Here is a 16031-nt window from a genome sequence, read left to right as displayed (position 1 = left end):
GATCCCAAGCCTACAAGTTTCCCAGCTAGGGAAAAACACATTATGTATACATACACACACACACATACACACACACACACACACACACACGCATATCCTACATGAAATGTTGCACTTATGGTGTTCATACTCAGGCTTGCTTTACTGAGCAGTAAAACCATCAGCAATATTCACTTTAAAAGCCCTCTAAAAAATTTCTAGAACGAAATTCAATAAAAAATATGGGAAAGGGATGGGCTATAAACATTTTAGCGGTGCTTAACAGGAGTGGTCTCCTGCAGAACTCCCAGATGGCACATCCAGTCAATGCAAGCTCACGCCAGTAAGACATCTGTACCACACAACATACTGCAATGCACACTCATTCACAGCTTAAATGAAAAAAATGAAAGACAAGCAAGCAGTGCAGGATGCAAACACAGAGCTATTTAAATCACAACCTACATCTTCCAAAAAGTATAAATGCAACATACCTGGCAGAATACAGGTTTATACTGCAGCGAGAAAGCCTGCAACAGTTCTTTCGAATCAGCGAAGTCCTTTTGCAATTTATCTACACAAAGGCACTTGGAGTGAATTAGATTTGTAGTCAGCTGGTTCACATCCATCCACTGTGCAAAGAGAGTGCTCTCATCTAACTGCTTCCCCAGAAGTTCCAGTCTCGCCTTTGCAGCAGAGTCCTTCTTCATATATTCCACAAAGCCATAGCCCTTGGAATGACCAGTAACTTCATTATAGACCAAAAAACACCTCTCCACATTGCCATAAGCACGCACGAGTTCTTCAAACTCTTCCAAAGTAAATGAAATAGGCAAATTGGTAATGCACAGCAAAGCATCTGTTGGCTGGAGTTGCACGGATATTTCTTTTCCTCGAAGAGAGTACTGGTGAAACTTCTGAATTGCATTTTGAGCCTGTTCTCCATTTAACAGAGTAACAAATGCTGAAAGAGACCAAGGAACGTTACATTATTTCTTACTTTGAAAGTAACCACTGCAGCCCACCTCCTCTAAGGAAAGCCCACACAAAACACAAGTGCAAGCCATAATTCTGTCCTCTCCCTCATCACTCTACTGGAGAGGTGCCAGCACTCTACAGGACAGATCTGATGAGATGTCCCTGCCTGTCCCCTGTCCTGTGAGTCAGCACCCTTCTCTGCTGGGCAGCCATGGGATGAGCCACGTACAGGCCCTGGGCATAAGGCCTGGTGATGTTGTGGTCACATTGCAGTGGGCTGGGTGCTGGCCCAGGATGGCTGCCCCCTCACCATGGGGCTGAGGAGCACTGGGCAGAGAAGCAGGGCTACCTGTGGCAATGGAGGGTGGCTGCTCTGCCTGCTTTGACAACTGGCATGGATGTTCCAAGATGGATGATGACATGGTCCATGTTGGCCAACTACTGGCTGTGAAGGAAACAGAGGATGGGGAGCTGGGGCATGAGGCTGGGACAGCCCTTGGGAGGGTAGCAGGGGCTGCCCCCAAAATCAGGCTGCCGTTTCTCCTTCCTTTGATAGCCACAGCCTCAGATGTGGACTGGTCCACACAGCACAACGCTGCCATCCCCCCACTCCTCACCACTCAGCTGGAGACTGAGGACATTTTACACTTCCCATCCTTTGGATGCATAAAATGAAAAGCTGATTCTGCACATGTGTCTAGAATGAATTTCTTTGTGAAGAGCTCCACAGTTTTAAAACATTCTAGCCTGCAAACGAATTGAAATGGGAAAGTTAACCCACAGACAGCATTAATGGTTATCCATTCACGTTTTCCTCTCAGGTTTCATTCTCAACCCTTCAAATGCCACCCTTAAGTGTCTGTGCCACACCGAGGAAACACCACAGTCCTGGAAGTAGATTCACTGGGGGCAGAAACACCACGGGACAGCTCTTCTTGCTGCAGGCTGTTCTGTGGCCTGGGGAGCCCTGCAGCCTGCTTAGCACCCATGTTGCACTGGTGGGACATGGGCCACCTGAACGCATTCAGCAAACACAACCCTCCCTGCATCTCCTGGAGACAGAGCAGGAAGCTTTTTCCATTTGCAGTTTGCTGCGTGTACTCATGATGAGCATGGAAAAAACAAGGAGCCCAGTCAGAAAGGTCCAAAGGAAAGAGATGAAACTGCAGCAACAATGCTCAGTCCAAGAAACTTGTCTGGAACCACAGCCCAAAAACTGTGCTCACCATGTTTTCTTATTCTATATCCAAATTTGGAGTCTGTTGTCCAGAAACGAGTATAAACAACGTTTTCCTCCTCACTACACAATTATCACTTTTGTAAGAATAACACAAGCCAAAAAAACACAAAGCTATCCCAAACCTCAGGGCAGCACAGAATTCACTGCCATAAATCAGATCTCCCTGCACAGTTATTTAGACAATGCTTTTTAATTATTTTTTTTTTCCCTCCTCTTTAAGACGGCATTTGAAGTAAAATTTTCTGCCTCCTTTCCTATCCGTGACCACACTGTGACTACAGGCAGATTTCTGCCAGTCACAGCAAAACACACCGCACTGAAACACAACCGCTTCCTGAAATTCAACTCCAGGAAGCTCTGGTTGCAAGATTATTCTTTAAACAGAAAACATCTTTCATTCCAGATCACCTATTAATCAACTGTTTCGCCTACCATCATCGCCGCACTTGTGAATAAAAAAAAACCCCAAATGAATTGTGAGATGGCACTGTTCAGAGGCAGAAATGCTAATATTTGCTTCCCTGTCTAAATAATCAGGAGTTACAACGGTCTGAAGGAAGATTTCTAAGTAGAATGTAAACATTCATAGGGTGTTCTAAAGCAAGCTCTAATCTGGACTGTAGCTCCGGTCTACAAAGAAAAAGACACAAGTGAAGCGTTGGTGCCAAATGCAATACTTGAGATGTGTCAGTCAAAGGGAACGTGGTTACATCTCCTGAAGCTGTTAGCTTGAACAAACAGACAAACAATGCATTTGCAGTGGGTTTTATGATTTGCACTACTGGTAATCAGATAAAGAGGAGGTGGCGTAGAAATCAGCAGTTTGGCTCTCAAAGAGATTAAAACATTCCTGGGCAATCTACATTGCTCTGCAAGCCAGTGTTCTGACACAGCATCACATATTTCTGTAACAGCACAGTATCTGGTATTCTAGGAATAGTTACATAAAAGATATGGATAAAAGACAACAAATCTTAAAATTGCTCTTAGCCTTTTTGAGCTAAAAACGTTAGGTTTTTTTCCTCCAAATGTTCTGAGATCATTAAAGGCTGCTTCCCTGAGTTTACTGTTATTTTAAATGAGCTTTTGTAATCTTGTGAAAGTCTTGTTTTCACTGAGGGAGATCTCAGAAGATTTCATGGGGAAAGTCTACAGAGCTCCACAAGGTTCCAGTTGGGTCCACAGGACATAGCACGTATCTAACAAAAATAAACACATACATACAAATGGAGCTCCTCACACAAGCAGTTCACACTAAACAAGTACATCCATCACCACAGAGAGTGATGGGCATACAGGCAAACTGTGCCTAGCAGCTTTCTACAACAGGATTACAGTGCTGGTGGATAAGGGAAGAGCAACTGGTATCATCTATATGGACCAGTGCACAGCATCTGACACTGTCCCACACAGCATCTTTGTCTCCATACCAGAGAGAGATGGATTGGGTGGACGGATCACTCATGGCTAAGGCTGGACTGCCACTCTCTAAGGGCTGTGGTCAACAGATTGATGTCCAGATTGAGACAGGTGACAAGTGGTGTCCCTCAGGGGTCAGTACTGGGACTGGCACCATTTAATGTCTCTGCTGGTGACACCGACAGCAGAACTGAGTGCACCCTCAAATGTGTTATACTGGAAGATTTCAAGTTCTTACCTGTTCTTTTATTTCTGTCCACATAACAATACTTTATTTCATAATCTTTAAATAAGTCATGGATTTCCTGAAAGAGAAAAGCACAAGTAACATCAGTTCAATAATTCACCAGATTAAATGCATAACTGCACGAATTCAGCTTCTCTTTTTAAACAAAACTTTCCCAATAAACAGAAAATCTCACCATAGAAACACTATCAAATATTTGTTTTCTAAAGAGCTGGTCACGCTATGCAGCAGTGTTTTCATCTCCTGCAAAGAACTGTCTTACTGAATGTGATTTACTTTCTTTTCCTCGCACAGTCACATAAGCAGAAGATGACACGCTGCTGGCTGCCTTCTGATAAAGACAAATAAAATCACAGTTCATTAAATAGCAAAAAAAGAAAAAAACCAAACAACTTTCTCAAAAGTACAGCTATTACAGTTGAAATTCCAGGCAGACATGAGATATCAGCAACATCACATCGTGCAGTTTACCAAGGGCAGACAACACTGTCACAAAATGCAGCAGCTGCTTTAGTTTCCTCTGACTGCTCAAGTTCACTTCAGCAGTTTTTTTTGCTCACTTAATAATGAATATTCTTTCAAGCAGCAGTGAATCCTGACCAGAGCACTGTGTGTAAAGGATCCTCTGGCAATTACTGCACAGGCATCCAATGGGGAACCAATCCCCAGGGCACTGTTTGCCCCCATAAATTAACAGGGATAGAGCAGGGGAGAGGGAGAAGGGAGTAAGAGTGACCTAAGAGCTGCCTTAGGTTGATCTCACTGCTCCCCAGCATGAGCAAGAAGTTCACATGCCCCACAAACACCATGCTCAGCAGCAAGAATGCAGAGATGGACATGAATCATCCCAAACGAGCAGCATCTTGACATGTTTATTGTTTCAATTGGGTCTCCTACATTGCAGGGAGGCCAGCTGAGTACCAAAACAATCAAGAAACATTGTCTGAAAGCTTCACTGCAGCCCATTGGCAGGACAGCACCTTGCCTTCCAGCACACTAATTCAATACCCGCACCCTGGAGGTTAATTGGGTTCTCCTGACTGCTATCAGGTGCACACCTTTTAGTCCAGGGAACGCCAGTCTCTAGTTTCACCAGCTAACAGCTGTCAAGCTCTGCATTAATAAAACAGGAGAGCACTTCCCGAGCCACCAGCCATCCTGATCAGACGTGGTGAGGATATGGTTTCTGATCAGCAAAACGAGCTGGGCAGACTGCAGGCACTGATGATGGTGGGTGGGAGGCTTGGCTGTCCCACTGACAACTGGAGGGCAGCCCAACTCAGCCACGAGCAGAGATGGCATTACGTGCAAAGTTTTGTGCATGTGAGCTCCACCAGGGCACTGAAGGCAGCATGGCAAGTATTTCTGTTCTGCTCAGACAAAGGGTGATGTATTTCTCTCTTCTTAGTTCTATTACAGGAGTAACATGGAAAGTTTTATATGGAGGATGAACACCAGGAAATAGTATTTCAAACAGCTCTCAACACCGCTGTGAGTCTTTCATGAGCTAGATGATTTCCCAAAAACTGTCTGAAATTACAATTGCGAGGGAGAATAGCCTGCAGCTTCACGGGATAACTGTGAGCTCTCATGTTAAAAACAACAAGAACGTAATGCAATCTTAAACGAGAACCCAAAGTAAGCTGAAGAATGTTAAAAGAGCACTGCCAGCATTTTGGGGTGATGTGCACACGTGGTGGTACAGCAGCTCTCCCTCCCAGGACGGAGCTCTGTGCAGTACTCCAGCAAAGGCACTTTGCACATCAGGACCACGTGAGACAAGCCACAAACAAAACACACCACGCTGACCCTTATGCCAATACGTGCTCCTTCCAATTCAACAGATATTTAGATATCAGTACACAGCCTAAGATTCTTCATAATATTTTCAGAAGCACTAAGCCAGCTTTAGAGCTTGTGGCCAGCGTAACAGAGTCTCAGGCACTTCGCTAAATCTTATCCTGTCTTTCAACTAGAACGGAATGGAGGCTATTTCCACCTTAATTTCCCTTAATGATACACACCAAAGACCCCAGGGTTCCCAAAGGAAGCATTTTGCCCCAGTCCCACATCCCAGCAGTGAGCAGGGCAGGGGGCAGCCAGTCCCCAGGCACAGGAGCTCTGCACCACCAGCTGCGAGGCAGCCCCATGGCACCCAGCTGTCATTAAGCCTTCAATTTCCCTACAGGTGGACTTTCTAAAGCTAGTTAATCTAAGCATTGGGAAAAACTACAATCTTAATAAGAAAATAATCAGAATTGGCAGGAAAAGCAAAACCAAGTATATCCAAGGGGGTTTAAGAGAAAGTATTTGTAAATATGGGCCGGACACACTTTGAAGTATGTTATTTAAACTCATACAAACTATGTTGAAGTATGTTACGTTGGAAGGCCAGTGTTACCTTGAGGTGCACCAAAAAGAGTGTGGCCAGCAGGGTGAGGAAGGTGATCCTCCCATCTACTCTGCCCTGGAAAGGCCACCTTTAGAATACTGTGCCCAGTTCTGGGCTCCCTGTGTCAAATCATCAGGGATCTCTTGCAAGGGATCCAGTGCAGGGCCACAAAGGAGGAAAGGCTGAGTAACCTGGATCTGCTCACCTGGGGAAAAGACTGAGGGGGAATCTGATTAACGCTTATAAATATCTAAAGGAAGGTGGGATGCACGTGGATACGGCCAGGCTCTTCTCAGTGGGGTGTAGTGATAGGACAAGGAGTAACGGCCTTTTTGTTTGAGGACTGACTTCCACATCTGTAAGACCAGACCATGCAAAGGTCATTAACGCTCTAATATGCATAAATATTGTCATTCAGACAAGAGAAGAGCAACTTCTTCATAGACTTGAGATGGGCAGGGAATGAAAAAGATATTTTTCTGATCTTCTGGACTTGTGCTGGTGTGTTGATAAGAGGCATGCGATGGGACTGGAAATGAATGCCATCATCCTGGGCACAGCACCATGTATAGATGCTAAAGGAAAGACGAAAAACATCACACTCCAAAACACAAATCTCTGTCTGGGGTGGACAAGGTCAGTTTCCTATCGATATCTACATGTTTTATCTCTTCTTAGATTCTATCATACCATAGCAGAAGCACAGGACTGAAAGTATTTGAATGAAAGTAATTAACCAGCCCCACTTTACATCACATCCTGCACTAAAGCAGAACGTCTCTTTCATTTTGTGTCCTCAGATACTAAAGGAGAAAAGCAGAAACACCACTAAAACACAGCTGCATTCAAAGACAACCAGGTGCAGCTAAGAGCTGATCGAAAACAGGTGAAACCTCATTCCACACCAATTGTTCCTGAGCTGCAAAAAGGGAATCAAAGAGCAAAGGGTCCTTTCGGCCATCAATCCCCAGCAGAGAAGACAGAGAACCATTCTGCTACTTCTAGAAGCAGTTCCAAGGGATCCTAACAGGCTTCTATCTCATTTATCAGCTACTGCTTCTGTGGAAGTTAATCAGACATAGATGGCAAACCAGCAACTCTGAAAAATGAATGGCTTGGGGAAATCCAATACAGTTCTTCTAATCCACCAGAATAATCACAAACAACCAAATACACAAAAGCTGATTTACCTTATGATACTGCAACAGAACAAAACTACCCATATTTAGTGATGTCCCACCTTCACTTGCACGCCCTGAAGCTACCAGGATCTCTTCCCCAGTGAAGCACTGATCACTTCCCTCCCTCCTGCTGCCCCACAGGTCCCCCTCTGACCCAGGACACTCAGAGCAGCAGAGCACAGCTCCAAGGACCTTCCCTTTACAACTGCAGCTTTTGCTATTGAAGTGCATTAGCCCATTCATCACAGCTGATGGCTCAGGGAGAGGCACACACCGCAGTTCTGAGAAACACCCGACCCCGAGGTGCCAGCTGAGCACCGAACACTGAGCAGCAGGGAACAAGCACCTATAGCAAAGCCTACCTTGGAGTTTCTTCACAAAGATTCTTGATAGGAACATCTGTCCTACCACAACGCTGCATCTAATACTAACACCAATGCTCACCAGGGCAGACCCTCCATTGGCATTTCAAAAAGCCTGACCCAGTGGGATAACCTTGCCTGTCCTAACACAGAGCATCACACACCAGCACCCTGCCACGACTCCTTGGGTCCTCCCTACTGCCTGCCATCCTAAAAGGGAGGTGAAGGGACGAGAGCACTTCCCTACTACTGCAGGAAGAAATAGAAGCCAGTGGAGCATGCTCTAGAAGGCCGCGGAAGGAGGGAGAGCTGTGCTCTGGACTGGCAGCCTCTGCTGCCCCAACACCTTGAGATTTGAACTTGAGATCAGAACAATCCCTGGGGACCCCATGGCACGGCTTGTTACCAAACTGCACCTCTCCCAAGCAGGAAAACCAGACTGAGAGAAGACAGAATAGCTGGTAAGCACAACAAAAACTACACAGAGTTGTAGCGCAGCTTTTCTTGCCACAGCTTTGTTGTACAGCAGGCTGCAATGCCTTCATCAGGCTGCCCTCCTCCTGAGCGCAGGTCCTGCACATCCCAAGCTGCGCTGCTGGGGAAAATCCCACTGACTGGCACACAGCCTTTATCCCTCAGGACAGCCACCCTGAGCCTCCAGATCTATCTGTCTGATCTCCCAGCCATCACATCCGTGGAAATCTGCTTCCCAGTCAGAAACCTGACAGTGAAGGCACGTTGCTCAGCAGCTTGAAGAGTAATTTTATTACTTTTAACTGTTTCACTCCCACAAAACTCCAGAGGTAACATAAAATTGAAAGTACAATAATAAACGAATAAGGAAGTGAATATGTAGCTACAGTTGGCACAAGATCGCGCTCATCTAACTTCCCCTGAAAAAAAATCAGAGCACTGTTGTAGTTCTGAAGATAACGAGCCAGCTTCTCCACCAATCGTATCCACACCAGCAAAAGAGTTTTTTTCACACTTGGAATCTATTTTGGTAAATCTCAGCCTTACCTTTCACACGGTGACAGCAAACCCCACATCCTACTGACTGGAGATGAATAATTGCAGTTATGAAATCCCATTCTGGAACACCTGACTGCATTTTCATGACATTCACCCCATCCATGTTGCAGAACCAACCGGCCAGGGCAGCAGTATTTTATCTCATTCTACTTGGCTATGCAAGAAGCAAAAAGCACAGTAGAGCCCTCCACATGGCACCTAATGCCATGATTCAAGTTCGACTCAAGCAATATTAGGCTTTGGAAACACAAACAGCCAAGGACAGGGATGTACTTAAGATGCCCCAGGACAGAAGCTTCTTTTCTCAGCACTAATTTCAAGTAACCAAAACAAAACTCCAAGCTTCCCAAATGTTGCCTGGTTGCCAAACTGGACCTTCACACCATTGTTCCCTTGGGAGAGTGTGACCAGCAATGTGCACCATGATGGCTTCCATGCACACGAGCTGCATTTCTTCACCAGAGCACAGGTGAGCTGTTGGTGCCCCATCCCTGGAGATGTGTGATGCCCTGAGCAGCCTCACCTGGTGGGGCACACACCTGTGGCAGCAGTGGGGTTAGATGGACTCGGGGCTCCATCCCAACCCAACCTGGTGATGCTATGTGGGGATGTGCAACACAGCAGTGTGCCCAGCCCGGCTCACGGCGGTAAGCTCCCTGCCGGCTCCGACGGCTTCTCGAGGAGACGATAGGGATTAGCAGGGTTTCTCAAGCTGCGAGCTCCCGAGCCTTTTCTACAGGCGAGCCCCTCGGGCTGCTATAAATAGAGGCGAGGCTCTACGTGTAAATCATCACACAGCACCATGCGAAATCCTTATTTCCACACCTGCCATTGCCTCCAACCCAAAGGCACCAGAAGCGGAGCCCCGGGGAGCGCTCCGGGCTGCGGTGCGCCGATCTTCGGCAGACGGTCACCAAAACGAAGGGACCGAGAAACCCGCGAGCCGCTGCCGCCCTCAGCCGAAGGGAGGGCAGCCCGTGCCGGGAGGAGGACAGCCCGTGCCGCAGCGCGGTTCCGAGCGGTGCCGCCCGGCCGCTGCAGGTGCTGAGGCGCAGCCCCGCTCGCAGCAGCGGTTTAAGAGCTGGCCGTCGTTCCACAAAGCGCAAATAATCGGAGCGGAACTTTCCGGCTCCGGGAAGCCTCCCCCGCCGGCCGCCCCCCCGCACCGCCACACGCGCGATGCGCTCCGACGCTGCCTCCCGGCGCAGCCCCGCGCCCATCCCGCCCGCTCGCAGCGATGCGGCTCCCGGAGCCGCCCCGAGCCGCCGCCCCGGACGGCGACAAAGCGGCGGGAGAACCCGAGCGGAGCCTCGGGGCTGCTCTTTGTTACGGCGGCGGAGCGCGGCAGCAGCCCTTCGGCTTCCCGCCCGGCTGCTGGAGGCGGCCGTACCTGGCTGCTGCTCTCGGCCGGCAGGTTCCTTAGCAGGATCTTGCGCCGGTTGCTCAGCTCCCGCCGGGTGACCGCCAGCCGCCTCGCCGCCTCCTCGGGGCCCGGCGGCGGCGGCCGAACCCCGCGCAGCGGTGGAGGCGGCGGCTCGGCGGGCAGCCCCGCTCCGCGCTCGGCTGCCGCCGCCATCTTGCAGAGCCGCCCGGCCGAGCGGGGGGAGCGCGGCGGTGGGCGGAGGGGAACCGCGGGGCGCGACGAACGGCCGGGCCCGGCCCCGCCCCGCCGCCCTCGGCCTGCCCCAAGGCGGGGGGAGGGAAGAAGCCGAGCCGCCCCCCGAGCCCCGCTGCTGCAGAAATGGCGCTGATGCGGAGTGGAGCAGCGCGCCCCGCCAGCGGTTCGCTTCTGCGGACGGAAGGCGGAGGGTTCGCGTTCCTCGCAGCAGAAGCGCCCCGAGCAAACGGCGGAGCATCCCGAGGAGGAAAGCAACGCCCGGGAGCTGCCCTGGCGGCAGAAATCCCTCCCTCGGGGCACGTGGCAGCCAGGTGCCAGCAGCGGGCTGCGCTCCGCGAGCCGCTCGGTGAGCTCCGCTTCCACAAAGCGCGCATCTGTACGAACGAGGCACGGTATTGAGGCCACGCTTGGTAAAATACAGACGTAGTTCTCTTAAATTCGTCTCTTCTTAGACGAGTTACACTTGCGAGTAAATTTAGGCTTTTTTTTTTTTTAACGTTGTCATCAGTTTGATAAAGGAATGAAGAACAGATTGATGTGTCCGATTTTAGAAATGGGTCTGACCACAACGAGAGGGCGAAAGAAAAGCCAAGCCTGAAAAACAGTCTTCAAAAGGAAACTGGAAACACAGTTTGAGTCAGAACGGGTGTATGTGAGCATGTCCTTATCAAGAGGGCCTAATTGTGCCCATACTGTTTGTGGCAAAGCATTCACGTATTTAGAGCCAGGGTCAGCCCTCCGAGTGCTGTTAGCATCGCCTTCCTACTCGAAGCAGAAGCAGGGAAATCCATCCTGACAAATGATTTGGGTGAGAGCTGGTCTAAAGAGCCCGGTGAGGCTGGTGAGTGTTGGCTGAGGTACAGATAACTCGTGCCTAAGGATGTATAAACCATTAATAACACAACCTATGACATTACCCCTGGAAAATACATAGAAACTAATGACTGAAGAGGCAGTGAGTAGTTACAAAGTAATTCAAGCTACAGCACTGAGGAAGCCGTACTAAAAACTGCCTTCTCTAAACCTATCCAAATCATGTCACAGATTAGGAGATGTAAATTACTCAGAACAGAAGATGAACCACCTCCTCAGAAACACTCACCAGGTGAAGCAATTAAGAGTAGAAATTACAGATATGCCCAAACATCGTACGGTTCAGTGAAGCTAATGAAGCTGTGAAAGCAGAGTAATTAATTACCACATTCTTACAGTTTGAAGGTGGACATGCTGGTTCACCTGCATGTTGCTGGTAATTAATCACACCTGTAACAATTACCTTCTGAGAAGCTGCTGTTGTCTCCATTTGATGGGTGCCCTGCAGCCTAAGTGCAACTCATTCCCAGCTGTGGTGCACTGCTAGAATAAGCATTTCAGGAATCAACAGTTCAGTATTAATGGCAGAAATAAAACTGAACTAAAACTAAATAGCTCCAGGAACACACAACAATTTTTCTTGCTTAGTGATACATATTCAAAAGTTTGTATTTTACAGCTGTATTTCTTTTTATGTATTTCTTTTTTCTTCTCCTCGCAGCATTCTCATTTCTTTCTGTCTGCAAGTCATTGCTGTTGCACAGGTGGACTAATTATAGAATCAGAATGGCCTGGGTTGAAAAGGAGCATCCAGTTCCAACTCCTGCTGTGTGCAGATCACCAACCAGCAGCCCAGGCTGCCCAGAGCCACATCCAGCCTGGCCTTGGATGCCTGCAGGGATGGGGCATCCACAGCCTCCTTGGGCAGCCTGTGCCAGTGCCTCACCACCCTCTGGCTGAAAAACTTCCTCCTCGTATCCAACCTAAACCTCCCCTGTCTCAGTTTAAAACCATTCCCCTTGTCCTATCACCATCCACCCTCACAAACATCCGTTCCCCCTCCTGTTTATCCGCTCCCTTCAAGCACTGGAAGGCCACAGTGAGGTCTCCCTGGAGCCTTCTCTTTTCCAAGCTAAACAAGCCCAGTTCCCTCAACCTGTTCTCAAGTTCACAAATTTCATAAGTTAATTTTCTGCCCTCAGGAAATCTCCCATTTCACTACATGGTTCCTGCCAAAGAATCAAGCCCAGGCTGATGGCACAGCCTCCCTCTACCCATGCAGCTGGTTTTGGCCAGCGCTCCTTCAGACCAGCCGTTGTAGCTCCCAGCTTTGTCTTTGTGCCTGCTACTAGTTCTACCACTCCTACCCTCACCATGAGAACTGACATTGCTCGGGGAACCCTCTTCTAATGAGCTTCTGCTGCTGCATCTGCAGGAATGAGAAAGCTCATCAGGAGGGTGGTGCTGAGCAAGAACCACGCAATGCAAGTGGTAACAGCAGCACTGCACCCAGCACAGGAGGAGGACGGTGATCCAACATGTATTTTCCTTAGAGGATTTCCTCTTGATTACAGACCATCCTTCCACACGCAGGCACAGCACACATGTGTTTCTATCAGTATAGCTACTCACTTTCTGTTGCTTTCAAAACAAGAACTACACGATGATGATGAGATGCTCTGCACTCTGAGCAGTCTTTGGTTTTCCAATGCGCTTCCATGAAGTTTCAGAACTGCTGCATAAGCAAAAAAACCAAAACACTATTTAAACACTGTGGAAAACTAGAGCGACCTGTAAGTACAGCTTTGGTTTCATTGCTGGATTGATGCTATTACAGCTAAGCCACTTTGTAGTAATTCATTTGTAGCTCACTAAATTCTCTGTTAATTAAGAATAATGGCCTGTCCACAGGAGTGGCTTTTGCGGCTCTTCTAAGCTGGAGATTAACTTACCACATTTCTGTAGCTTTGAGCCTTCTTTTTGTCTCCCCTCTCCTCCCCCCCTCTTTTTTTTAACAGGAGGAGAGCACTGAAGAGAACTGTGGCACAAACACCCATGCAGAATTAAGGATGTGGTCGGATGTAAGTGTCCAGGTTCAAATGTACAAACAGGCTCTGATCTGTGCAGATAAAAGCCAAAGTTTTTAAAATCTGCTGGATATCTGAATATGGGGGATACTGGGAATGTATCTGTAAGCTCTTCAGAAAATGGATTTCTTACATGAAAGAGAAATCCAAACTGTTTTCTACAACCCAAAACTAAATCATTTTCCTACAGCAGGTGTCTGGAATCCATCACTAGCTGCAAAGTCCGTGTTCACATTAAAATCCTCACTGCTAGCATCACTTCAAGCAGTGCTTTGTTAATGCTCAAAAGCAATACCATTCTCTTCAGTCTGTGCTCTCCCCATAGCTGCCACCTCCTGCTGCTCCTTTTGTTTCATTTGGAACCTAAAATCTCAAAACCCAAAGATGTAGATTCACATGTCAACAATATTAGTTCTGTAATGATCACACAGATGCGCCATCAGCAATGGAGCTCCAATGTTTATCTCACATTTCCAAATTAATTACCTCTAGAATACAACAAACATGCCAAAAGAAGTTCCTTTTGCCTTATTTCTTACAAATCTGAATGCATCTGGCAGTCTCAGTGTAACATTCATGCAATAACTGCACGGATCATTAAGAAACAATGGAACTTCATATCAAATTCCCAACCTAGCACAGCACAACGAGCAACTGATACCAGCAGCACTCTGATGGAACAGAATCTTCATCATTGCCCTTGGCAGCTACAGCATCACCTCTACTGCATGTCCCTCCCACTTGGACAACACACTGCTTAGCCATCAGAATAACTCAGCTGACATTTTGTTGAGGCAAGTACTGTGGCATGGTAATTCTTCCCAATTAACAGCTAAGCTCATTTTAATACCAGAGAGATCTTGATTGGGCTTGAGTTCTCCAAGCACTGAGGAATGGCAGTAATATAGGATCAGACTTCAGGGCGATCAAATCACATCCCAGCAGTGCCCATCTTGTCTGAAAGATGCCAGATGGGCAACAGATTGCTCCACAGGTCACGGCAGACACGTGCTTCTCTCGGAGATACACTCAACAAACAGATATTCCCAGTTTAACTGTGCCTTATTTGCACGGTACGTACAGAATCACAGAATGGCCAGGGTTGGAAGGGACCTCAAGGATCATGAATTTCCAACCCCCCTCCCACATGCAGGACCACCAACCTCCATATGTAATACCAGCCCAGGCTGCCCAGGGCCCCATCCAACCTGGCCTTGAACACCTCCAGGGATGGACGGGGCATCACAGCCTCTCTGGGCAGCTGTTCCAGCACCTCACCGCTCTCTCTGTAAAGAATTTCCCCTGGCATCCAACCTAAATCTCCCTTCCCTCAACTTGAAACCATTTCCCCTTGTCCTGCAGCTATCAGCCTTTTCAAAGGGTTGATTCCCCTAAGTATTCCCCCGTAGCTCACATTCCCTGGAATTTGCCAGGTACTGCAGCGTATGACCAAAAATGGGCCTTTTCTTTACTCTGGAAACACTCTTCCATACAGACACAAAAACATTCCAAGTGACTTTGCCCACAGCTGAACGTTTTCTTTTTAAGAAGGACTTGATAGCTATTAAACTGTGTAACACTGCTCCTAACAGTCAGGGATGGTGGATTAACTCAGAGACTGGTCAGCAACATCTCGGTTTCCATTCTGTAGCACAGTGGTTTGTGAGTAAACAGTAAGAAGATAATAAAGGCTACAGAGTGAGCGACTGCTGTCAGGAAACCATTACACTGCAATATAATGTAAGGGGCTATTCTAGGAATCACAGTCTTTGCAGTAGAATTCATAACCTTTGTTGCTTTGTGTGTATCATTAGCAAAGCAGCGTGAAGGTTATATCTGAAGACAGCAAAAGTGTAGTAAAATACCCAGCCAGTGTAGTGAAAAACCCAAAAAGCAATCAAAGCCAGTTTCCTGACTAGTCATGGAGAATGGAAGACAGTGAGATCAAAGAGCTGTCAGTGCAGTCCTCTCCCATTTCTGGCCCTGAGGGCTGGAAGCTCTGCAACACCTTCCCTTCAAACAATGCTTCCACTGCTTTAAGTCACCGTTCTTCTTTTCGTAGGCCTCATTTTTCCCTCACCCAGATCCAATTTCAAATTCAGTAATAACCTATTGACAGAAAGTATGTTTTGGCAATGTTAGAATAGAAAGGCTTCTTAGGTTTCTAGTAAAAGCAGGTACAGCCCACCCAGCATTCCTACAGGGTATTTTTATTGGCTACCCTCTGTTGGGGTGCTGCAAATGCTCGTTTCAAATCGTTCTGTCTCAGCTTCTCCATAAGTGCCTGTTTTCTAGGAGCTGGAAATGAATGCTGAGAGCTCACAGGAAAACGTGAAATCGTTTTGTGTTAAAACACAGCAAAATCATAACGCCAAACCAAAGCATTTCCCTGTGGAAATCAGCACGCCTCCATCACTGTCTCATTTGCAGCCCATACAGATTACAGACTTGAAGAATATCCTGGAGGTGAGCGACTGAATAACTGGTACGTACTGGAACAGGCATCATATCAGCAGTTTGTTTTGACTCGATGAACCAGCCCGTGATTTATCCCTGTTAGCAGAGGTTGGAGGTTTGAAATACCACCACAATATTTTCTCCTTAAAAAACACAGTGAACTTGTTAAATATGGAAAACTGGCATGGAGGACACAATGCAAGCTCAACTTTCCCAATGCGTTCTT

At 47.6% G+C, this 16031-nt stretch overlaps 1 protein-coding gene across 1 annotated transcript in view; it reads right to left on the bottom strand.

Moving 5' to 3' along the window:
* The window catches only part of RAVER2 (ribonucleoprotein, PTB binding 2), a 30119-nt gene extending 19433 nt beyond the window's left edge, over positions 1 to 10686 (bottom strand). Inside the window, 6 exon segments of the mRNA XM_042819577.1 lie at positions 474 to 943; positions 3855 to 3921; positions 10221 to 10453; positions 10456 to 10565; positions 10567 to 10611; positions 10613 to 10686. Coding sequence (XP_042675511.1) covers positions 474 to 943; positions 3855 to 3921; positions 10221 to 10453; positions 10456 to 10565; positions 10567 to 10611; positions 10613 to 10686 — 999 coding nt within the window.
* Between the last annotated feature and the right edge of the window lie 5345 nt (positions 10687 to 16031).

The sequence above is a fragment of the Centrocercus urophasianus genome, unplaced genomic scaffold (assembly GCF_019232065.1).
Source record: "Centrocercus urophasianus isolate 14NV4802_14NV808 unplaced genomic scaffold, USGS_Curo_1.0 seq_18, whole genome shotgun sequence".
Classification (NCBI taxonomy): domain Eukaryota; kingdom Metazoa; phylum Chordata; class Aves; order Galliformes; family Phasianidae; genus Centrocercus; species Centrocercus urophasianus.
This window is presented reverse-complemented; position numbering and strand designations above follow the sequence as displayed.